Source organism: Nicotiana sylvestris, chromosome 5 (genome assembly GCF_000393655.2).
Source record: "Nicotiana sylvestris chromosome 5, ASM39365v2, whole genome shotgun sequence".
Taxonomy (NCBI): domain Eukaryota; kingdom Viridiplantae; phylum Streptophyta; class Magnoliopsida; order Solanales; family Solanaceae; genus Nicotiana; species Nicotiana sylvestris.
Genome location: NC_091061.1, coordinates 140669162 through 140693388, shown reverse-complemented (window position 1 = coordinate 140693388; position 24227 = coordinate 140669162). Strand labels below are relative to the sequence as shown.

The window sequence follows — 24227 nt, the reverse complement described above, 5'->3', positions numbered from 1 at the left end:
TGCTCAAATAGTATATTTGTGTTAAGAAATTATTATATATGTATACATATTAAATTTAGAACCCAATAGAAATCATTGTTCTAGAATACAGAACCCAAAGAATTGAAATTCTGGCTTCCCCTCTGACTACAAGATGAGAATGAAGCTCTATTCCATCTGTAATAATACAACTTTCAGTTGCCTATTTTTCATGTGCTATACAATCTGTTTTGAGCTATCATTTACAAAATATGACCATTTCATGTCTCAATAAACGAGAATCTCTTGATTTTCACTTTCTTGGTGAAAAGAAGAAGTTGAACAACAACATGAAGGAATTGAGAGGAACAATGCTTTATGAAGATCTCCAGCAGTTATACCTTTCTTGATCAGTGACATGATGTTGTCCATGAACGCTGAATCACAGGGTAATGTAATAGGACCGCCACTTGGTAGTCCAAACTCTTCTTCAGACATGCTCAAGAGTTGCCTTATGACCTCATTTTCAAGGTAGGCCATGGGAATGACGAAATGCCTTTGATCAATTGTATAGACTACAAAATGGCCTTTCTCAGCGATAGAGGACGAAGATGTACTACAATTGTCTGCATCACTACCATTTCTTGGAAGTGAAATCCTCTTCCTCTGCTTGATCGCGAACTTTTGCCATTTCCTTGCCATTTTGATGAGCTTCTTAGAACTGGGCATTGTCTTTCTTTCCATTTTTTTTTTTTTTTGATAGTTAGGAAGAAAGAAAGTAAACTAGAAATTTAGAAACTTTTGATGGCTGAATAGATAATGATTTACTTGATGATGAAAAAGGTCCATAGAAAAGTGGGTTATATAACAAGAGGTTTTAAACAGGCTTTGAGTTGGAGCTGAAGTTTGATACTAACAACCAAAGGCAAAGCCATATGTTGATGCCTGTTGGTTATGTTGATATGGGGCCTTAAATTTGTGGATGAAGCTAAGTTTCTTTTTTTACTTTGATCGACAACCGGGGCCTATTAGTAATGATATCAGCACTATCATGTGATACTAAATCATCAACTTCATCCATTCTTGTGGCTTTTATTTTAAGGGTGTCTTTTGTTCCTAATCTGAGAAGCAGTAGGGCCTAGTGTTTTTCTTCAGCAAATTGATGGACTAAATATTTTGAAAATAATAGAGTAAGCAAAACCATGTGAAACTTCATGTGTTGTTGTCTATCACCAGTTGGTTATAAAACTTGCCATTAACTTATATATACTCAAATAAAAAAAGTTTGAGCTAAACACAAGTATCCAGATTACAAAAAAAAACTTCCATTTTCTATACATTTCTCAAATTCTTGTTCTTTGTTTTCCTTTACCAATTAGAGTTACCAAATACTCCTTGAGACAATGGGTATCAAATTGAGTCCATTTATTCAGGCTAATCGAATCCTAAGGAGATCTACAACATGCGGAGGTGTTCCAAAAGGACACTGTGCAGTATATGTAGGAGAGAGCCAGAAGAAACGATTCGTCGTGCCAATATCATACCTGAGCCGACCTTTATTCCATGACTTGTTAGCTCAAGCTGAAGAAGAGTTTGGATTTGATCATCTAATGGGCGGTCTCACAATATCTATCAAAGAGGATGTGTTCATTGATCTCACTTCCCGCTTGAGGAGATCATGAGTAGGACTGTGACGTAAATTCTTCAGCCATTGAAATTTTGTAAGGAAATAAGACTAGAGATGAGAAAGAGGAGATTGTGAGTTCATTGTATAGTTCAGAACCACAATAACCTTTGTAGGAAATATGTCTGATGTAAATTTATGAGTAGCAGAAGTTCTACTTCTTTTTAATGAGTAGTCCATTCCTTCATAAAATGCTTACTTGCTTACTGTCAATGGCAGATTATTGTACAAGCATAAAACATCACTGTAAACTTCAGTTCCAGGATTAACAAAATATTTTGAAAACCTTTACACGTTGAAATAACACATGTTAGATAAAAAGGTAAACACTCATCTTATTAATTGCTTTAACATGAACTGAGAAAGGATTTCTATTTGATTTGTCAAAAATCAAAATAGAATAATGTGTTCATTACTATGGAACTACACGAATTGATATAGAGAAGCATTCCGAGGTTAAGCTAAACTTTGTGGGATAAAATCCTTCATTATGGGAGCAAATAATTCGACTCGTATGGTACTAAGAGAAATCGCCTGGAGAAGTAGGATTAAATACCTATTGTTAGGTTGATCAGCTAGTGTTAATTTTATTCTATCGATAATAATATAGTACTCCCGTTAAAGGTAACAATCTCACATGGTTTAGATTAAACTGTAAAGCTAAAAGAGGACTTTGAAATGTGTTATACTTTGTTGTTTCATTACATTGTATAACTTGAATTGATATAAATATTTCTTTCTTATCAATGCTTTACATCTTGTCCTACTTCTTGGGAAAACGATTTATGGTACATATTATATATATGGAGCTTAGTCTAGTTGACCAAATTTTTATTTTTATTTTTATAAAATGGTCCTAAGCAGCACGAGCACCGTGGATAGGACATCTCCACATCTTCTGCTTATGCTTTTGGTGAGACTCCACACTTTTTCATAATGGAGAGATATTTACTTTATTCTTCTGAGTCGTTGTGGCTTGTCTCCATTGGGTATTTAATTCTGTGTCAAAAAGATCCATAGACAATAATTTATTTTTTGAGGTTGTAAGGGTATACGGTGGAAATCGGGGCCACCCGATTTTGTTCTTCGATGGAAAAAATGGTACCACGTTTGGAAGACCAAGACGTCGAGTTCGGGGACAAAGTTCTTTTTCAAGGTCGGGGTCGATATCACTTACCGAGGTTAGAAGAAAGCATGCTTCGAGATGATGCCGTTATGATTCAGTAACGGAAAGAGCGAGATACTCGCAACGGGCCGGAGATCATAGCGTGAGTTTCGGAATGGATTGGTCTTCAGCAGTTAGACAGTTGTCAAATACGATTTCCTACTGTAATTAGAAGGGTACCCTATTTAGGACTCCCCTATTATATAAAGGGGTATCCCATCCATTTGTATGGATACGGTTCACTAATAAGAAAATATATGCTCATTATTTTCTTGCTATTTCATTCACTGTTCATCAGAGTTGCTTTATAATTTGCTATTCTTATTATCATACCTCGAGAATATCACAAGTCGAGGTCGAGATTTGGTTTACATATTGGTTTGATTTATTTTATTCTTTAATTTATCTATTTAATTCCTTGTTTATCAGTTGGCACTGAATTAAATCACATATCCTTAAAACCACAATACAAGTTTAATTGTCACTCGGATTTCAGGGTAAACAGTTTAGCACCCACCGTGGGGCTAAAGATAATAGCGATTGTTCAGTGCTGATTCTAATAACACATATTATTTCACACTTGTTCTTGTCAAAAAAATTTCTTTCAGGTTAAAACATGTCAAACTCACAAAATGCACCCGTACATAGTGATGATGGTCTCGGGTTTCATGCGGAAAATGACAATGTAATTGCTTCAGGAGCTGGGGGCCACTGGTTTACCTTGGTGGAGTACCGGTTACTGATCCAGTCGATGTCAGTTTGCATATTGATGCGGACTTAGGCGCGGACCCCGAAGGGTGAGTGCGTAGGGAAGGCTGATCTGGTGGCCAAGGAACACATGGCATAGGAGACGGGGGAATTAGTCTCCAGGTAATATTCGAGATGCTACAGGCTCAACAGGTCGTTGTTGCTCAGCTTCAAAGTCAACATAGAACTCCGAGTTTGGTTGAGCCGAAAATCACTCGCCGTATCGAGCCAGTGCCTGAGAGGTCGAATGGTAACGGATCAGGGACTGATCCAACAATTATGAAAATGCTCGAGGAGCTCAGCAAAAGAATTGAGTCGGGAGAGAAGAAAATCGAAGATAATGATAAAAAAGTAGAAACATACAACTCCTGAATTGATCAGATACCGGGGGCACCCCCGTTCTTAAAGGGTTTGGATTCGAAAAAGTTCATGCAAAAACCGTTTCCTCAGAGTGAGGCTCTGAAGCCCATTCCTAAGAAGTTCTGTAAGCCGGATATACCTAAATACAATGGGACCACCGATCCTAATGAACACATCACTTCGTACACGTGCGGAATAAAGGGAAATAACCTAGAAGATGATGAGATCGAGTCTGTTTTGTTGAAAAAATTTGGGAAAACTTTGTCAAAGGGAGCAATGATTTGGTATCGCAACCTGCCACCAAATCCATCGACTCATTTGCCATGTTAGCAAATTCTTTTGTGAAGGCACACACCGGGTCCATAAAGGTTGCAACAAGAAAATCAGACGTTTTCAAGATAAGACAAAGGGATAATGAAATGTTGAGGGAGTTTGTATCCCGATTTCAAATGGAACGCATGGAGTTGCCACCGGTCACAGATGATTGGGCCGTTCAAGCTTTCACCCAAGGGTTGAACGAGCGGAGTTCGATAGCATCACGAAGTTGAAACAAAATTTGGTCGAGTATCTAGCTGTAACTTGGGCGAATGTGCACAATCGATATCAATCGAAGATCAAGGTTGAGGACAACCAATTAAGATCCCCTTCCGGTTTAGTACATCCAAGCAGGTTGGCAGTTAAAACCCCGAGAGACGTCGACAGCGAGCCAAGGTCGAACAAAGAATGATATCAACCATATACCGCAGATCGAAGGAACAATAGTTCAGGATGCAATCCCTCCCAGAATGATCGAAGAAGCGATCGAGGGCAGAATTCTCGGGGACTTATGAGCAAAAGTGGTTTTGACAAGCATGCCAATACCATAGAGGCAGCTCGGCTATCTGAATATTACTTTAGCATCAACACATCAGGCATTGTATCGGCAATCAGAAGGATCAAAGATACTAGATGGCCCAGACCCATACAAACTGATCCTTCCTAAAGAAACCCAAATTTGATGTGCAAGTATCATGGCATGCATGGTTACAAGACCAAAGATTGCAGGCAATTAAGGGAGGAGGTAGCCCGTCTATTCAATGAGGGCCACCTTCGAGAGTTCCTCAGCGATCAAGCCAAGAATCATTTCAGAGACAGAGATGCCAATAGGAAAAATAAATAGGAGGAACATCAACATGTCATTCATATGATCGTCGGCGGGGTCGATATTCCACAAGGGCCCGTATTCAAACGCACTAAGTTATCGATTACCAAGGAGAAACGGACCCAAGATTATGTGCCCGGGGGTTCCTTATCATTCAACGACGAATAAGCAGAAGGCATTTCTTAGCCCCACAATGACGCCCTGGTAATTTCTATCTTATTTAATAAAGTTCAAGTTAAGCGTGTTTTAGTGGATCCAGATAGCTCGGCGAATATCATTCGATCGAGGGTTGTGGAGCAGCTCGGCCTACAAGATAAAATCATGCCCGCAGCTCGAGTCTTAAACGGCTTCAATATGGCCAGTGAAACAACTAAAGGGGAGATTACTCTACCGGTGAATGTGGTTGGAACCATTCAAGATACCAAGTTCCACGTGATCGAGGGCGATATAAGGTACAATGCCTTACTCTGGAGGCCTTGGATCCACAACATGAGGGCAGTTCCTTCGACTCTCCACCAAATGATAAAATTCCCAACGTTAGACGGTGTGAAAATAGTGTACGGGGAGCAGCATACTGCAAAGGAAATATTTGCAGTCGATGAGGTAATACCGGTATCGACGTTATCAACTTCGGAAAGGTCGAGTATCAAAGGTAAACAGGAAACCAAATAGCAATCACAGCCACCAGCCTCGACCGAATCAGGAAAGTAGGAGATAGAAGAAGAAGAAGAGGATTTTCTGACCCCTCGAACCTTTATTGTTTCGGAAGACTCCGAGCCACCAAATCAACTGTCGAAGAGCTGGAACATGTTATGTTAATCGAGTACCTGCCCGAGCGAAATGTATACCTGGGAACATGGTTAACCCCCGAGCTCAGGAAAAAGCTTATTCAATTTCTTATTGATAACATTGATTGTTTTGCTTGGTTCCATTTAGACATGACAGGGATCCCACCGGAGATAACGACGCATCAACTAAGCCTGGACCCTAGGTTCAAACCAGTGAAGCAGAAAAGAAGACCCCAGTCCGAGGTAAAGCACGCATTCATAAAGGACGAGGTAACAAAACTTCTCAAAATAGGGTCCATTCGGGAGGTAAAATACCCCAAATGGTTAGCTAATATAGTCGCAGTCCCTAAAAAAGGGAACAAACTTAGAATGTGCGTAGATTATGAGGATTTAAACAAGGCATTCCCCAAAGATTCCTTTCCACTGCCTAACATCGATCGCATGATCGACACCACGGCTGGCCACGAGATCCTTACCTTTCTTGATGCCTATTCTAGGTGTAATCAAATTCAAATGAACCCGGAAGATCAGGAAAAGACTTCATTTATCGCCAAATATGGAACATATTATTATAATGTAATGCCCTTTGGTCTAAAAAATGTAGGAGCTACTTACCAATGCCTAGTAAATAAGATGTTAGAAGAACAAATAGGTAAGTCAATGGAAGTTTATATTGATGATATGCTAGTTAAGTCCCTGCGCGCAGAGGACCATATGGCTCATTTGCAGGAAACGTTCGAGATTTTGAGGAAATATAACATGAAACTTAACCCCGAGAAATGTGCTTTCGAGGTCGGTTCGGGCAAATTCCTAGGCTTTATGGTGTCGAATCAAGGGATCAAGATCAACCCCGATAAAATCAGGGCCATCGAAGACATCACCATCGTGGACAGTGTAAAATCCGTGCAGAGGCTAACTGGACGGATAGCTGCTTTAGGCCGATTTATCTCGAGGTCATCGGATCGAAGCCACATATTTTTCTCTTTACTCAAAAAGAAGAACGATTTCACCTGGACCCCAGATTGCTAACAAGCATTAGAGGAATTAAAGCGATACCTATCGAGCCCACCACTACTTCACACTCCAAAGGCAGATGAGAAACTTTACTTGTACTTGGCGGTATCAAAAATCGCGATAAGTGGTGTCCTAGTTCGAGAAGAGCAAGGTACGCAATTTCTTGTTTATTATGTAAGTCAAACATTAGGAGAAGCAGAAACTAGATATCCACACTTAGAGAAATTGGTACTTGCACTGATAAGTGCTTCTAGAAAGTTATAACCATGCTTTGAATGTCACCCTATTTGTGTGTTAACCACTTACCCACTTCGTAATATTTTTCACAAGCCCGAGCTATCGGGCCGATTGGCCGAATAGACCATCGGGCTCAGCGGGGTACAATATCGAGTATCAACCCCGCACGGCCATCAAGTCTCAAATTTTAGCGAACTTCGTGGCCGATTTCACACCAACCCTCATAGCCAAAGTTTAAAAGGAACTCTTGTTAAAATTGGGCACATCATCGGGAGTATGGACTCTTTTCACAGACAGTGCTTCCAATGTGAAGGGGCCCAGGCTAGGCATTGTTTTGAAACCGCCCACAGGTAGCATTATTAGGCAGTCTATCAAAACTTCTAGGTTGACTAACAATGAGGCCAAGTACGAGGCCATGATTGCAGGTCTTGAGCTAGCTAAAAGCTTGGGAGCAGAAGTTATTGAAGCCAAGTGTGACTCTTTATTGATGGTGAACCAAGTAAACAAAAGTTTCGAAGTTCGAGAGGATAGAATGCAAAGGTATTTGGACAAGTTGTAGGTAACTTTGCACCGCTTCAAGGAGTGGACTTTAGACCATGTACCTCGAGAACAAAACAGTGAGGCCGATACACTTGCAAATTTAGGATCATCGATCAAGGAAGACGAGATCAGCCGGGGACTGTCGTCCAACTATCGAGACCTGTGATCGAGGAAGGTCATGTTGAGATAAACTCTACAAGCTTGACCTGGGATTGGAGGAATAAATATATTGAATACTTGAAGAACAAAAAGCTCCCATCGGACCTTAAAGAGTCGAAGGCCCTACGAACCAAAGTTACTCGATTCACATTGGGTGAAGATGGAACGTTATACAGAAGAACATTAGATGGACCATTGGCAGTATGTTTAGGACCAGGAGACAACGATTATGTTTTACGAGAGGTCCATGAAGGCACTTGTGGGAACCGCTCCAGTGCCGAATCTTTGATTTGCAAAATCATTAGAGCAAGGTACTACAGGGATAGCTTGGAAAAAGACACTAAGGAGTTTGTTCGAAAATGTGATAAATGTCAAAGGTTTGCACAGATGATCCACCAACCTGGAGAACAACTTCATTAAATTTTGTCCCCATGGCCATTCATGAAATGGGGGATAGATATCGTCGGCCCTCTGCCATCGGCTCCACGTAAAGCTAAATTCATTTTGTTTATGACTGACTACTTTTCTAAATGGGTGGAAGCACAGGCCTTCGAAAAGGTTAGAGAAAATGAAGTTGTAGACTTCATCTTGGATCACATCGTGAACCGATTCGGGATACCTGCCGAAATCGTATGAGACAACGGAAAGCAATTCATCGGCAGCAAGGTAATGATGTTTCTCGAAGAACATAAAATAAAAAGGATCTTATCGATGCCGTATCACCCAAGTGGGAACGGACAGGCCAAATCAACGAACAAGACTATGATTCAAAACTTAGAGAAAAGGTTGAACGACGCTAAGGGAAAATGGAGAGAAATTATACCCGAAGTCCTTTGGGCGTATCGAACGACATCGAAGTCCAGCATGGGGGCAACCTCGTTCTCCTTAGTATATGGCTCCGAGGCCTTGACTTCAGTCGAAGTCGGGGAACCTAGCGCTAGATTTCAACATGCAACGGAGGAGTCAAATCACGAGACTATGAATACCAGACTCGAACTATTGGATGAAAAACGAGAAGCTGCACTTGTTCGAATGGCTGCACAAAAGCAAAGAATCGAGAGATATTATAATAGAAGAGCCAACCTTTGCCACTTCGGAATAGGGGACGTAGTTCTAAGGAAAGTCACCCTCAATACTCGAGACCCAAACGAAGGGAAACAAGGCCCAAATTGGGAAGGACCATATCGGGTCCTCAGTATCATCGGAAAGGGATCTTACAGACTTGGCACAATGGAAGGCGAACAATTGGCAAACAATTGGAATGTATCACTCCTCAAACGGTATTATTGCTAAGGTATGACTTTCCCCCTTTTCCATTTGTATTTAATATTAACTCATTGCAGGTGTTCGATCGGAGACGTCGAAAAAACTCTTCAACACGAAGACCTTAGGTTTTAAAGCACGCGTTGCACTCTTTTTCCCTCAGATTGTTTTTTATCCCAAATGGGTTTTTCCAGCGAGGTTTAACGAGTCAATAATTATGTGCTACCTGAGGAAAATTCAACAGTATCCAAGGTTTCTTTACAATCAACCTTGAATACTGGGGGGCATCACCCTCGGATGCTATATTTTTGAGAAAAATATTTCATGTCAAAGGGTCTCGATAGGGAAACTTTATAGTGGGCCAAATGGTAGAATGAACCGTGTCCACATAGATTAGTCGAGCCCCGACGGCAAAATATGTCTGCATGTATAAATTATTCAAAGAAGCATTCTTTCTATATCAAACACTTTGTGTACGAGCTCCATACTTATGATTTTGTGAGAAATGGCTCAAGGGCCAAGTGCAAATATACCTCGAACACTCGGGGACAGTCATCGACAATCAACATATTCGAGTTATCTAAACTCGAATTCATAAGAGCTCATAGAGGTGCCCCTCGATTTATAGGCCAAGGCCATCTTTCTAGGGGACTAACACCTTGAACAAGTTCGAAGTGCTATTAGGGAATAATCCCAACAGGCATATCCAAAGGCTACGGCCAAATTAATGCGGCTCGGAGACGTCCGAACCCCGCAATCAAAATAGGCCTTCGAATTCTTTGAAAAATCGATTAAAAAAGGCTACCCTCGGCAAATAATAAAAAGGGCTTAGATAAAATCAGCCCTCGAAAAATCTTAAGAGGTATCAAATTATCTTAACACAAACGTGCTAAGGCACAAAAAACAGAGGGGTTTCAGTCAACATCGAACCATAAAAAACCCAATAGGTAAAAAATATATGCTAAGGCATAAAGAAACTTTTACTAAGTATTTTAAGCCGAAAGAAGGGAACAATAGCCATACTTTATAGGCCATATCAGCCCAATCTAAAGAGCCTAATGACCAATACACTTAGAGTTTGAGATCTTGTTCTCACTCCATCCGAACTCAAGGGCTCGACTATCCCTATCACGACCCCGATTCGCACTCCGTGAACCATTGTGACGGCACCTAGTCTCTACGATCAGGTAAGCCTAACAATGCAGAAAATAAACCAATTTGCGGAAGAAAACGAATAAAAACTAAAATAGTGAAATAAAACAGCGTTAAAAAGTGTCGCTCGGCATACACCATATCAACTCTCAAAAACTAAAACATTTCCCAAAACCCGGAATCTCATGAACACAAGCCTTTGAATGTCTACCAGTATCTAACTCCAGAATATCTAGTAAGGAAAGAAAAATACAGAAGGGACTCTTCGGTCTGCGGATGCGGCAGATATACCTCTGAGTCTCTACAAACGCCTCGTCTCAAGCGTGATAAGTCTGTGTGGAGTTACCTGGATCTGCACATGAAAAACATGCACAAAAAGGGCATGAGTACACCACAGCAGTACTCAGTAAGTGTCAAGCCTAACCTCGGTCTGGTAGTGACAAGGAAGGTCAGGGCCCTACTGAGATTAAATAAAATATACGGTGTGACGGTATAAGATAAAGCAGTACAGTTGAAAGATAATGATACTAATTAAAACATGGTAATAAAGATAACTACAACTGAAACAGAGGCAAAAACAATCACAAGGAATACCACTCTTCACAAAGTAACTAACCGGGGATCTCTTAGTATCCCGAGGATTTCTTAGTACCCTCAATATATGCTAGGGATCTCTTGGTATCCTGAGGATCCCTTGGTATCCTCAATATATAATAAGGATCTTTTAGTATCCCGAGAAACTCTTGGTATCCTCAATATATGTTAGGGATCTTTTGGTATCCCGAGGATCTCTTGGTATCCTCAATATATGTGCTAGGGATCTCTCAGTATCCCACACCTCAGCTCAAATCATAAATGCGTACAAGGAATCTCCCGGGATGCCATCTCGTAGTCCCAAAGTAAAAACACACAGCAACAATACAAAGAATACTCAACTAAGCTCAATTTCGTACCAAGTAAAACAAGTAATTCTAACCTAAAATACATCACATAATACAATCAAGGTAGTTTAAGCAATGAAGCAATTAAGTCAACTAAATATGCTTTTCTAAGCTAACAACCGGCTAAAATTTCAAGTAGAGTAAGCAGGAAAGGAAAACACAATTAAAGCTACTTTAGTAAAAAAAGGTCTTTCAACAATTAGCACAAGTACGGACTCGTTACCTCACGTACAAGGCATATCAATTACCACAATACCAAATTCTAAGGGGAATGTCCCCCATACAAGGTTAGGCAAGCCACTTACCTCAAACTAGCTCAAATCAATCTGAAACCACGCTCTTGCCATGAGTACTCGACTCCAAATAGCCCAAATCTATTCAATTCAATTTCATAATATATATAACACGTCAAGTAACTGATTCTACAAAGAAATTCTAAGTTAATACGCGAAATTAGGTAAAATGACCAAAATGCTCCTCGGGCCCACGTCTCGAAATCGGGTAAAATTTACATTTTCAGAATCCCCACACTCTCACGAGTTCAGTCATACCAAAAGTACCAAAATCCAAGGCCAGATTCCCAATCAAAAATCGAATTCTAAGTCGAAGAACTTTCTCCCAACTTTTCCCCAATTTTCATCTCCAATCCGAAATCAAATGATAAAACTAGCCATAGATTGATGGAATATAAATAGAAAGGGTTAAAGAATTGTTACACAATGATTTCCTCTTCAACTTCCTCGCAAATTTGCCCTCTCCCGAGCTCTAATTTGACTTTTTCAAGTTTTGAAACTAAACCCTCGAAATCCCTATTTTCTGACCAGTGAAACCGCATCTGCGGTCTCGTTTCTGCGGAGCCAAGGTCGCATCTGCGACTTTTCATTAAATCAACATTTCTGCTTCTGCGACATGCTTCCCGCTAACCACCCGAAATCGTCCTGAGGCCCCCGGGACCTCAACAAAAAGCACGAACAAGTCATACACCACTATCCAAACTTATACTAATCCTTAGAACTCCTAAAACAACATTAAAACAACGAATCAACCATGGATCCAAGCCTAAGAACTCCAAAACTCTAAATTTACGCTTTCGATCAAAAAGTCTATCAAACCTCGTCCGAATGACCTGAAATTTTGCACACATGTCACATTCAACACTACGAAGCTACTCCAACTTCTGGAATTCCATTGCGACTCTCGGATCAAAATCTCACTATCTAACCAGAAACTTCAAAAATTCAACTTTCGATATTTCAAGCCTAAATTAGCTACAGACCTCCAAAACACCATCCGAACACGCTCCTAAACCCGAAATCACCCAACAGAGCTAATGGAACCATCAAAATTTCATTCTGAGGTTGTCTTCACATTGTTCTGACTACGGTCAAATTTCCAAAACTTAAGCTCTCACTTAGGGACTAAGTGTCCCAAAACTCTCCGAAACTCAAAACCGAACATCCCGGCAAATCAAAATAGCAGAAATAAACACAGGAAAAGTAGTTAATAGGGGATCGGGGCGTAAATTCTTAAAATGATCGGCCGGGTCGTTACAATCCCGATCCCAAATAAAGAATAAATTGACCATGGCTCGGGACTCACCATTATCCAACACAAATCCTAAAGGTCGTATGCCTCAAGTTTGAACCTTATTCGAATTCTATTATGATGATTTCGAGGAAGCCACCCAAAACCAAAATCTTGAACGCACAGTTCAAAACATAAGAGTGTGCAATAAGTTTTACAAGGCAAAAATCATGTTTATAAAGATTGAGAAGACATTCAAGAGAAACTTTCCTTTATATATGTACGACCAAAAATATGTACAAAGGACCGACGGGGGTCTTACAAAAAGAAAATGGAAAATAAAAAATCCTAACTATGCCCGGGGTTGGTTTTTCCCTCGGGGGTAGCTTCTCCTTCGGGCCCCTCGTCGTTGTCGGACCCGCCTTGGCTGCCTTCATCATCATCATTGTCATCAGAGGAGACAAGAAATCTGGCATCAGCTTCAAGCGCCTTAGCTTGAGCTATCTCTTTAGAGAGGTCGTAACCTCGAGCGTGGATTTCCTCGAGGGTCTCCCTCCGGGATTGGCATTTCACCAAATCATTGCTCCGTCGCTCTCGATCGAAAGACTCCTTTTGCTGCATTTGAGTATCCTCGGCATCAGCCAAGTATACGGCTATGGATTTATCAGCCGCGATCTTCGTCTCCCCGGCCTCTGCCTTGGCCTCAGCAAGCTTGTCTTTGATCTCCTCGATCCTTTTTGCCTGGACTGAACTTTTCTCTTTAGCGCCCCGAAGTTGGACCTCGGCCGATGATAGTTTGGCCAAAGCAGCCTCTTTCTCCGTAGCAAGGCGGTCCATGTTCTCCTTCTATCGATCACATTCAGCTTTGATTTGATCGACTTCCCCTCGGAGCAACTCAATCCTTTCTAGCTTTTGCTGTAACTCAAATACTGAAGTATTAGCCTCCACAATTGGGTCGAGTAGACCGTACTCTTTCAAAATGATAGTTACCTGCTTGTCTACCTATGCTTCATCCGTATGAGCCTTGGCCAAGTCTGCTCAAAGGTCCCTGAGCTCCTCCTCCTTTTGACCGTAAAGGAGCTTCAAAATGTTCCTCTCCTCCGAGGTCTTCTGGAGCTCGGCCTCACATTGGCTCAGGTCGACCCTAAACTTAGTGAAAGCCTACGGAAAAAGAAAGATATAAGTTAGGATAAAGGGAGAAGAAGGAAAAGAAAATTGCAACAATGGGAATTAATACTTACTCGAGATAAAAGGCGTTGGGCCTCTTCGAAAAGGGTGCATCGTTGAGATCAGCAGCGTCATGAACCCCGGTAAAGCAATCCCGAAAGGGATCCTCTTCACTGGGGACTCCGCCTAAGTCAGGCATTTACAGAGCCCGAGCCTTCCTTATGGCCTCCTCAAAATAGTCCAGTAGAGAGGGAGAGTGACCTATTGTCATGGCCCCGAGAAAATCGTTCGGGGCACTCTGTTCAGCCCTGGGGATCTCAGAACCGGCCCCCTCCAGCGTGCTTGTTGATAGCCGAGGAACAATCTCGACCTCAGGTGATTCAGGGGTTTTACCCGAATCTTTCTTTGAAGCCTTCTCATCACAAGCCAGGGTCTCCGGCTGGGCAGCCTCGATCGGCTTCCTGGCTCGAGCCACTAGCGCCAAGTCATCACCCTCATCTTTTTCTTCTTCACCCAGCTAGTGGACCGATTCTATATCCACAGGAATGAGATTTCTCTCACGTCTTCGAACTGGAGTCTTTTTAGCTTAGGGGTGGGTTCTCGGACTCTGAAATCCTCTTCCTCTTATTATTTTTCCCCGATTTTGAAATCGGGGACTCAGTCTCTTCCCTAGGCAAGGCCGGCCTCATTTCAGAAACGTCTACAATGCCTGCATTAAGGAGAGTCAAGTATAAGTAAAGAGAAATCTCCAATGAGGGGGAAGGCATCAAAAGCTTACAAGATAAACTTACCATGATATTTGGCTTCCCATGTGCCCCTTGTCAAGTCACGCCAGTAGCGCTCGACATGGGTGGAAGTCGAGGCCAATTTTCGGACACAGTCTTTGAGATCGGGGACCGTATGAGGCATCCAAGCGACCGCTGCAAAATAGATGAAGGAATTACATAAAGCAAAAACGGAGTACGAAGGCTAATGAGTAAAAAAATGTCACTTACGTTCGGGGTTCCACTTCTCTGGGAGCGACAATTTCTCCTCTAGGATGATGTCGCAGGTCCTCACCCGCACGAACCGACTCATTTAACCCCGATCTTTATCCGCATCGTTGCTCGTAAAAAAGGCCTTGGTCGCTCGGCATTGGAGCTGGATCAACCCTAGAAAAAGCCGAGGTCGATATAATCGAATGAGATGGTTGAGGGTGAACTCCAGCCCCTTGGCTTTGCTGGAAAAGAAATAGAGCATGATCACTATGCGCTAAAATGAGGGGTGGACCTAGCCGAAGGTGACCTGGTACCGCTTGCTGAAATCGAATGATTGGATCGATAGGATCCAGTGTGAAGGGGTGAGTGTAAACACTTAGGAACCCATCTACGTTAGTGGTGATACTCTCCTCGAGAGCGGGGATCTATACCACGACCTCGACCCCCCAGCCACAATCTCTCTTCACAACCTCAAGGTATTTCTCCGTTACTGAGCAAATATATCTCGACATGTGCTCGCATAGGCCATGGATCGATGGAGGATTCTCGACTTTGAAGTCGTTCTTTAAAACACAGGGGCCGGGAACGTACTCGTGAGGGAGCGGTGCCGTCGACACTTTATCACCGGCCGGTCGGGAAGAAGAGGAGGAAACTTTCTCCTTTTGAGGGACGGTTTTGGAGGTTTTCACCATTGGTTCAGGTAGGAGGAAGCAGAAAGAGGTGAAGTTTGGTATTTTTGATGCTAAAAAGGTTGAATCAACAGGTAGTGAATGGGAAGAGATGAAGAGAGGAAGAGATCTAGAAAATTTGAAGGTGGAAGTAAAGTTTTTGATTCAAATAAAGAACCTGTATTTATAGGTACACAACAATGGTTCGGTGGCGCTAGTGGCCGACCGTCATTGGCAAGCATTAATGGTTTGGGGAACCGAACCGACAGGACGTTTCGGTCACCTCGAGCGCTTACATCACGGGGATGACGTCATTATCGGGGTCTCCAGAAAATCGAGGTTCAAGTTGTTTCTTATCATTTTATTCTAAGAAACGAGGGGACTATTTGTATACGGTGGAAATCGGGGCCACCCAATTTCTTTCTTCGATGGAAAAAATTGTACCAAGTCGGAAGACCAAGACGTCGAGTTCAGGGTCGAAGTTCTTTTCTAAGGTCGGGGTCGATATCGCTTACCGAGGTAAGAAGAAAGCATGCTTCGAGATAATGCCGTTATGATTCAGTAACAGAAAGAGCGAAATACCCGCAACGGGACGGAGATCACAGTGTGAATTTCGGAATGGATTGTTCTTCAGCAGTTAGACAATTGTCAAATACAATTTTCAACTATAATTAGAAGGGTACCTTATTTAGAACTCCCCTATTATATAAAGGGGAATCCCACCCATTTGTATTGACACGGTTCACTCATAAGAAAATATATGCTCATTACTTTCTTTCTATTTCATTCACTGTTCATTAGAGTTGCTTTATAATTTGTTATTCCTATTATCATACCTCGAGACTATCACAAGTCGAGGTCGAGATTTGGTATACATACTGGTTTGATCTATTTTATTCTTTAATTTATCTATTTAATTCCTTGTTTATCAGTTGACATTGAATTAAATTACATATTCTTAAAACCACCGTACAAGTTTAGTTGTTACTCAGATTTTAGGGTAAACAGTATTTCTATGATTACTTATATGGCATGCAAAAATGAAATATTCGACTTTTATGAATTTGTATTTAATGAAAAGGTGTTGATTTAAAGGTTGTATCCGTGCATTAGTTATAATAATTTAAAATGATTATGTTTACAAAAATATTTCCGCATGCATATAAGAGGCATATAAGTGAGGATTCTTATATGGGTTAGTCGCTTGGATCAGATAGTGTACCAGATGTTAATCATATAGATTTAAATCATAATATCATTGTAAACCTACTCCCAAAATTTTGCGATAAATTTATATTGCATATCTTCGTAACCTGATTATGGAATAACGTAGTTAGAAATATAATATTTCTAAACTTTATACTTACAAACTAGGTAAAGAAAGCTGAAATAAGATAAAATAGCAAGACAAGAAACAGAAAGTAGCAAGATCAAAAAAAAAAAAAGAGAGAGAGAGAGGAAAGAGTTTCAAGTCTTCCACTTACAATATCGTGTAAAATAACTCAACTCGCTAAACGGGTCTTACCGCACAGGCGGTTTACCCGAACCCATAACCTTTTTCATCCAAAAACAAAACTCCTATCCAAGTAATCACCTCTTCTTTCCCCTCTTCGTCATTCCTTCCCCTTCAATAAACCATCAGCCCAACAAAGAACAAATCATTTTCCTCTCTTTATATCATTCTTCTTCAATATTGGCAGAGTCTAATTTCACTCTCCTTCTATTAGGTATCTGAAAAAGGTTCGTACTTTAACCCATTTTTCACCTTTTTCTTTTTCGTTTGCTGAGTTTGTCTTTCTTTTTTATGTGAATTATTATTTGAAAAGGTTGGATCTTGCTATTGAATATGGGTGAAGTTTTGTGGGGTTTATATGGTATTGGTCGTGTCTTATTTTGTTGGGGGGAAGGATTGTAACTTTATTTAGAGGAAAAATTATGTTATGGTATGTTTTAATTATATTATATTGAAAAAAAAGTGTACAATAGGACTTTTTGACTGTTGTTTTTGGAAGTGCCTAGGCCCTTGTTGGATGTAATGAAAATTGCAATTTGAATACCCGTAGTTGGTATTATAGACACTTACTTTTGTTATGCTATACCTATTCAATTTAGATGAGGTAGTTTGACTCGGCATGGAGTTTAAGAAAAAAAGGAAGACTTTTGAAACTTGTGGTTTAAAAGCTTAAAGATAAAAGCTTTTTGGGGCCATAACATTTGTGTGGTAATAAAAAGTTCTCATTAAGGGTAAAATGTGTAAAATGAAGAGTTTAAAGTTGAATTATTTTCAATTGTAGAAATGCGTCATTCTTTTTGGAACGGACTAATAAATAAAGTGTGTCATCTAAATTGAAACGGAGGGAGTATAATATAAGGAGTCTTCTATGGTAGAAGATGGAGTTTGTTCTTGACATACTTTGTGGGTGAACCCCAGGAAAGTTTTAGTACAAACTAGAGCTTTATGGATGCTAAACCTATTTACCTCAATATTGGTATGTCTTATAGTTGGCATTTGGTATTGGTATGTTCTATATTAACTAGTTTTTATTTTATTTTGAAGAATTTGCTGGAAGAACGGACCACGTCAGACCTTTTTTTGTTTTGTTTACACAAGTACGTCCCCGCTTGTGGGAATTCACATTTTTTTTTGTTATTGTTGTTGTTGTACACGAGTACATCAAGGCAGATGAAAAGTCATGGAACAGAAGCTTAAGCTGTCAGCGCCTGAAAATAATACTTAAGTAAATATCAATTTGAAACAGGAAGTAAAACCTTAAAACCAACAAAATTTTAGACCCAAAATTACTTACAAGGCGAATTATAGACACTACTACAACAACAACAACCCAGTGAAATCCCACAAGTGGGGTCTAGGGAGGGTAGTGTGTACGTAAATCTTATCCCTACCTTATGAAGGTAGAGAGGCTGTTTCCGAAAGACCCTCGACTCAAGAACGTTTAACGAATTATAGACACTGTTTGGTAAAATCCAGTGTAAGCCGCTAATATCCAGATTAATTAACTTAGTAGACCCTATGCTCCTATTGGAGTCATTATGAGCCTCCTTTTAAGAAGTAATACTTTGGTGATTTCTATTTGGTTGTGCAACAGAATGCTTGTTGCATCTGATCTGGAGTCAGTTGTATTTACATTTTTATAAGATTGTCACCTACACGTTCAATTAAGTTTGTTATTTTAGTTTGACTTTACTGCTATTTTAAAGATATATGACCTTGGGATGCATAACTGTTTCCTCCAGATTATGGGGCTAGCAGCGAAAAAGGCAAATAATGTTTGGATCCAATTTTTCGTCTTTTCGATGAATAAAGCTCTTGTGTGTCAGGCTTTGAATTATTAACTGATCTGCTTCAGTGTGAAGTTTAGGTTCAATGGTGGTTGTTTCTAGATGTCTGAGTTATAAAAGGTCAAGATGGACATGTTGATTGCTAATTTCCCCTCATATGCATCTTATCCTCCTTGTCTACTTTCTCATAGTGCCCAAGATGAAATTTCTAATGTCTTATTAAGAGAGCCGGATGTATAGAAAAAGGAATGCACGAGAAAATGTGGTTTGCTGTGGGCAGTTAAGACAGAATTGACCTTCTAAATGCATTTCCTAATTTTGTGGTATTTTGTTACCTTCGGAAATACAATCTGGAAATTTGTAATGTAGAACTTTAGTTGCCTCACTGAGCTGTAACTGTACCTTTTCAGGATTAATAGTGTACTGAAAAAATATTGACTGATTTTCTGTATATGTATAAGCTTCACTGCTTAGTGTTTTATTTTTTTGATGAAGTAAATATCATTAAATGGCATCAAGTAGATGCAAAAGGGAGTACAAAAGAGATGATAACGTTAGCTCATGACAATTGATCAGCTAAAGTTCAGTGAGCCAACAAAATCCAAAAAAATTAACTGGACCAAGTACAGGCTTAAGATAATTCCAACTGTAAAGATTAACTAAGCAAAAAGCCTTCAAAGTGTGAGTTGGAGTTGAGATTCCATCAAAATATATGCGGTTCCTTTCGCTCTTGATACACCAAAAGCTTCACTGCTTAGTGTTATCAAACACTCATGAAACTCAGATGATCGAATGAAGTCATTTACTGCTGATATTGGACACCACCGCCCTTTTGTTGGTAGTTTCATTTTGCCAACTGAGAACACTTGTAGTGCGCCTGAGGCGATAATGGCTTTCCATTTCCATGACAAGCAATTTTGTTGTTGGTATCCTCTTGAAAGTGCAATTATTATTCCGTATGGATTGCATATAATCTACTTTTCCTTTTGGATTGCAGGATTATAGGAGTTCGGTCTAAGGGAGACTCAGAATTATTGCAAAAAAATGTTGTCAACCGCTAGTACCACTATGAGTGCAGTTACTTTGCCAATAGGTATGTTTGTGTATATCCCGTTATTGATTCTTTTAACTAAGTACCTCTGTGTGTCTTTTTAGATAAGGGATGTCATAATTAATATCCATGTAATTAGGATCACATAGTGATGCTTGATCCAGTTTAACATTAATGGATCAACTTCTCTTGGTTAGCTCATTGAGAATCCCTTTTTTTGTTACAAGTTTAATGATATTATTAACAAAGGGAAAACTCCCGTATACAAGAGGTATACCAAAAGGTAGAGAATCTACAACAAAACATGATTCTCTACAAAAGATACCCAATTATCTATACAAGTAGTGATCTCATGGGTGCACCACAGACAAAAGGCTATTCCTCAAATGTGCAAAATCATTTTCAATCCCCTCAAAAGCTCTCATGTTTCACTCTCTCTCCATACGATCCACATAAGAGCGAACGGAGCAACCTTCCATGCCGTTTGTCTTCTTCTCCTACGTCTACTCGCCCGGCTATGCAACATATCTTTAACGGTACGTGGCATCACCCATTGAACACCAAAGAAATTAAGTACCACCCTCCACAGACCCGATGCTACTGTACCATGCAATAGTAGATGATCAACTTCTTCGCCCGAACATTTGCACATGTAGTAGCACCAGCTGATATGTGTAATACTTCTCTTCCTCACATCCTCAGCTGTCAGAATCGTTCCCCTTGCTGCCAACCATGCAAAAAAAAAACACCTTCCTAGGAGCTCTAGGAATCCAAATCGATAAATGCGGAAAATGTGTCTCCTCTCTCACCAACAAACTTTGGTAAAAAGATTTGATTGTGAATAAACCAATCACTCCTCTACGCCCATCTCCATGAGTCACTTAAGGTGAGGCTTGGTTTGCCCTTAGAGTGACGCCATCAACCTTTAGAACTCCTCTATCTCCCGTCTTGCAGGTTTCTTCTAAACGTGAGATCCATAGAACTTTCCCCTCATGCTCCCTACGAATCTGATGGACTGTCAACTCTCTCTGATTCGAAACTCTGAATACGTTAGGGAACCGGATTAGATGTAAAATATCTGATTAGCATTATTGTGTAAGTGCTGTAGGAATTAAGGCAGATAGGCACATTAAGTAATGATCCTCTTGTAATATATCAGTTGCTGTTTTGCATATACAACTAGACTGTTTTAGCTTAGCTTTCTCTTCTCTCTATGAAAACATCAATTTGCACTCACCCGCTCACAGTCAAATATATAATACTTTCATATACAGCAAATCGGTAGAAGTGAAAATTTTGGTTTGATCTATCATCCAGCATTCTGAATTTTGTGCTGCTTAACACCATGGAAGTCTGAGATGCATCCTTTTCCCCAAGTCAAAGCTTTTGTCTTTGTTCTAATTGTCAAAAGAAAAAAATAAAAAGTAAAACAAATCTCGTCTTTGATTTTGTAGTTAATTTAATGTGATGGTATTTTTGAAGTGCTAATTTAACATTTGCGTTTAAGGATTGACAAAGATGTGATCAAAACATTTGATAGTTTAAAATCCAATGCTAGCAAAATACTTTTGAAGATTTGCTGCTCATCCTGTTGCTTGTTCTATCTTAATTGTTAATAATTGGATATCATTGTCACAGTGAGAGCTGGGGATAAGCAATTCAAGCCAATAGTATCTGTTCCTGCTGGCCTCCAGCCGCTTTGCATGCAGTCTCAAGTCATTAACAGCAGAAGACGCTTGATAAGTCGTGTCCAAGAAAAGCGTGCCTCAATAATATGTTCTGCTGCTTTGGTAACAGTTTCTTGAGTACTTGTGTTTGTGTAATTGCTAGGAGTGCCTGCTTAGCTAATTACACGCCTATAGTGATTCTAGTGGTTCAGTAATTTCTTATTAATTCTGTGTGATTTTTGCTGCGAGAAGCTTCAGAGCTTCAGAATGCTACAGCAAGTAGCTGTTTATGGCACATAGTAATCACATTGGCTTATGTCTCCATATGTGCAGTTCAGTATGCGAAGCAAGATTCTGCAGTTAGTATATTGAAAATCAACTGCATTTACTACAACAAATATATTAGCCTCTCTATTTGCCACATTGTTTATTGATATGGATGGTTAACATGTGATGACATATGTTTGTTTATTACTTGAAAGTGGTTATAACGCATTACGGGCAAGAAAATCCAAAAGAGGATTTGATTACTTTAATATAGTTCAGTATTAGGTATTCCGTTCAGTTAGTATGTATGTTTATTACTGCAGTTAGCATGTTTGTATATTAGTTAGTACTGCTGCGCCTACTACTACTTGCATTCGGTATTTGGTTTCCTTTTCCTGCATCATTGAAGTGAACTATACTGCTACTAGCATTTCTGTTCAACACTTGTTTCTTGCACATCACTGCAGAGTGCCAGATGTGCTGAAGGCCAGACGCAGACGGTCACACGGGAACAATCAACAATTACAGTTGCACCAGTTCAAGGTAATTTGTTGATGTTCTTTATAGCAAGCGGTGGAACAAGTGGAAACAATTAGTATTGTGCATTTTAGTTATTTTGACTGTTATACTTATGGTTAGTAGTGTCTGCATTCTGTCCTGCTGCTGTAAAAATATCACAGCATCCGTTTAGCCTTTAATTAACCAATGGTTTTCCGAAAGTTTATCAACACAAAATCAACAGCCATGCTTGTATTTTATAAAGATCCAGTGCAGACTATCATGTGGGCACTAATATGTCAACACTGGATGCAGGTAAGGAAAAGTCTCCTGCACTGGATGATGGGGGGTCTGGGTTTCCCCCTCGTGATGATGATGGTGGCGGAGGTGGAGGTGGGGGTGGCGGAGGCAATTGGAAAGGTGGGTTCTTCTTTTTCGGTTTTCTTGCTTTCCTAGGGTTCTTGAAGGACCAGGAGGATGAAGGACCCTACCGGGATCAACGGAGAAGATGAAGAAAACCAGAATATTGATACATAGAAATCAAAATATTGGATTTGTAATTGGTCCACCCTCATTATTCTCCAGTGATGGCTTCAAGCAATTTGTAGTGGGTCAATTATGTATTTGAGTGTAGCATTATGTTTCAGAGAAAATACAATGCATTTAGAAATAATATGTTTCTTTTCAACACTTCCTATATCCTAGGATGGTTGGATAAGTTGCTCTCTTAGTCTTAATTTGTTCAAGTGGTATGGTATCATACTTTTCGTTCTTGTTTGGTTCTTTTTCTTTGGGGTTGGGAGCTGGGTTGGGGAAGGAAAGAATGTTGTGAATGCGATCTAATTACGCAGGATCTAAATGTTGGCTATGTAAGCGTCTGTAGTAAGAGTAGTTATAAAGCAGTAAGAGTAGGTATGAACCTTCCTCAAATGATTTATGAAGTCACGTCTCCTCCAACAAAAAATACTTATGAACAAATTTAGAGCATGTTCGGAAAGTCACTATATAATTGGATGTAGATGTAGTATAGTCATTTTTGTTACTTTTTCCTTTATTAAAATATGAAGCTAATCCCATGTAGAAATTAGATTAAATTTCATACTGGAAATTCGAATTGGTAAGGCCAAATCCCCTTAAGGTTTAACTAAGCCAGTACCTATTGAAACTCAAACCTTGTCTTACTTGTGCCTATTAAACACAATAGCTGACATGGCAAAAAAATGTGTATTTCACCGCTCTTAATCGTGTGAATGGATTTGAAATTATATTTTTCCTTCTATTTTATTTAAATAAAAACCCCCTTTTCTAAAGCAACCATATCACCACCTTATTAACTCTATTACTGTCGCTCCTCCGCCATTGGTGCGACTAGGGGTGTCAATAGTTCGGTTCGGTCGTTATTTTATAAAATTTGTACCATATCAATTTTTCGGTTATTCTATTATGTATAACCAAAATTAGACTTTTAAATACCGTACCATTCATGTCGGTTTCTCTTCGGTATCGGTACGGTTCGATTAATTTTTTTTTTTTTAAATATCACTTAAAAGTCACTAATAGAAGCAGAATAAAACAACATACGTATTTTTATAGGACTTATCAAAACTCTCTAAACATTTTTACTATTAAAGGGTGATGAATTAAGAAAACATGAAAGATGACCATAGTATAGATCCATCAACTATTCTACAGCAGCGTAAAAGAAACTAAGAAAAGACAAAGAAAATATAAATCACACTAGTGAAAAGATATTAAGTAAGTTGTGACTCAAGAATAAAGTTTATAGAAGATTAAATATTCGAGAATATAAATTTAAAGCATACGAAAGAAAAAATATTCAATATATTGTAGGCTGCTACTCATAATCGCTAGAATACCTTGTGTCTTACTAGTGATATGCTGGAAATAATTTAGTTTCAATAATAATATAATAGTTTGGGAATTAGGATTTTGAGTTTA

General features: G+C 39.7%; 2 protein-coding genes across 2 annotated transcripts; one reads left to right on the top strand and one right to left on the bottom strand.

Annotated features, from left to right (window-relative positions):
• Nucleotides 1-246: 246 nt before the first annotated feature.
• Nucleotides 247-702, bottom strand: LOC104214493 (auxin-responsive protein SAUR68-like). The gene has a single exon (XM_009764163.1). The coding sequence runs from the start codon at nt 700-702 to the stop codon at nt 247-249; it is 456 nt and encodes a 151-aa protein (XP_009762465.1).
• A 16282-nt stretch (nt 703-16984) lies between these two features.
• LOC104214489 (protein YELLOW LEAF 1, choloroplastic-like) lies at nt 16985-23041 on the top strand. Its single transcript, XM_009764158.2, has 5 exons — nt 16985-17225; nt 19783-19878; nt 21475-21626; nt 22238-22313; nt 22584-23041. Exons 2-5 carry the CDS (start codon nt 19830-19832, stop codon nt 22778-22780), a joined length of 474 nt encoding a protein of 157 aa, XP_009762460.1. The 5' UTR covers nt 16985-17225; nt 19783-19829; the 3' UTR covers nt 22781-23041.
• Nucleotides 23042-24227: the final 1186 nt, after the last annotated feature.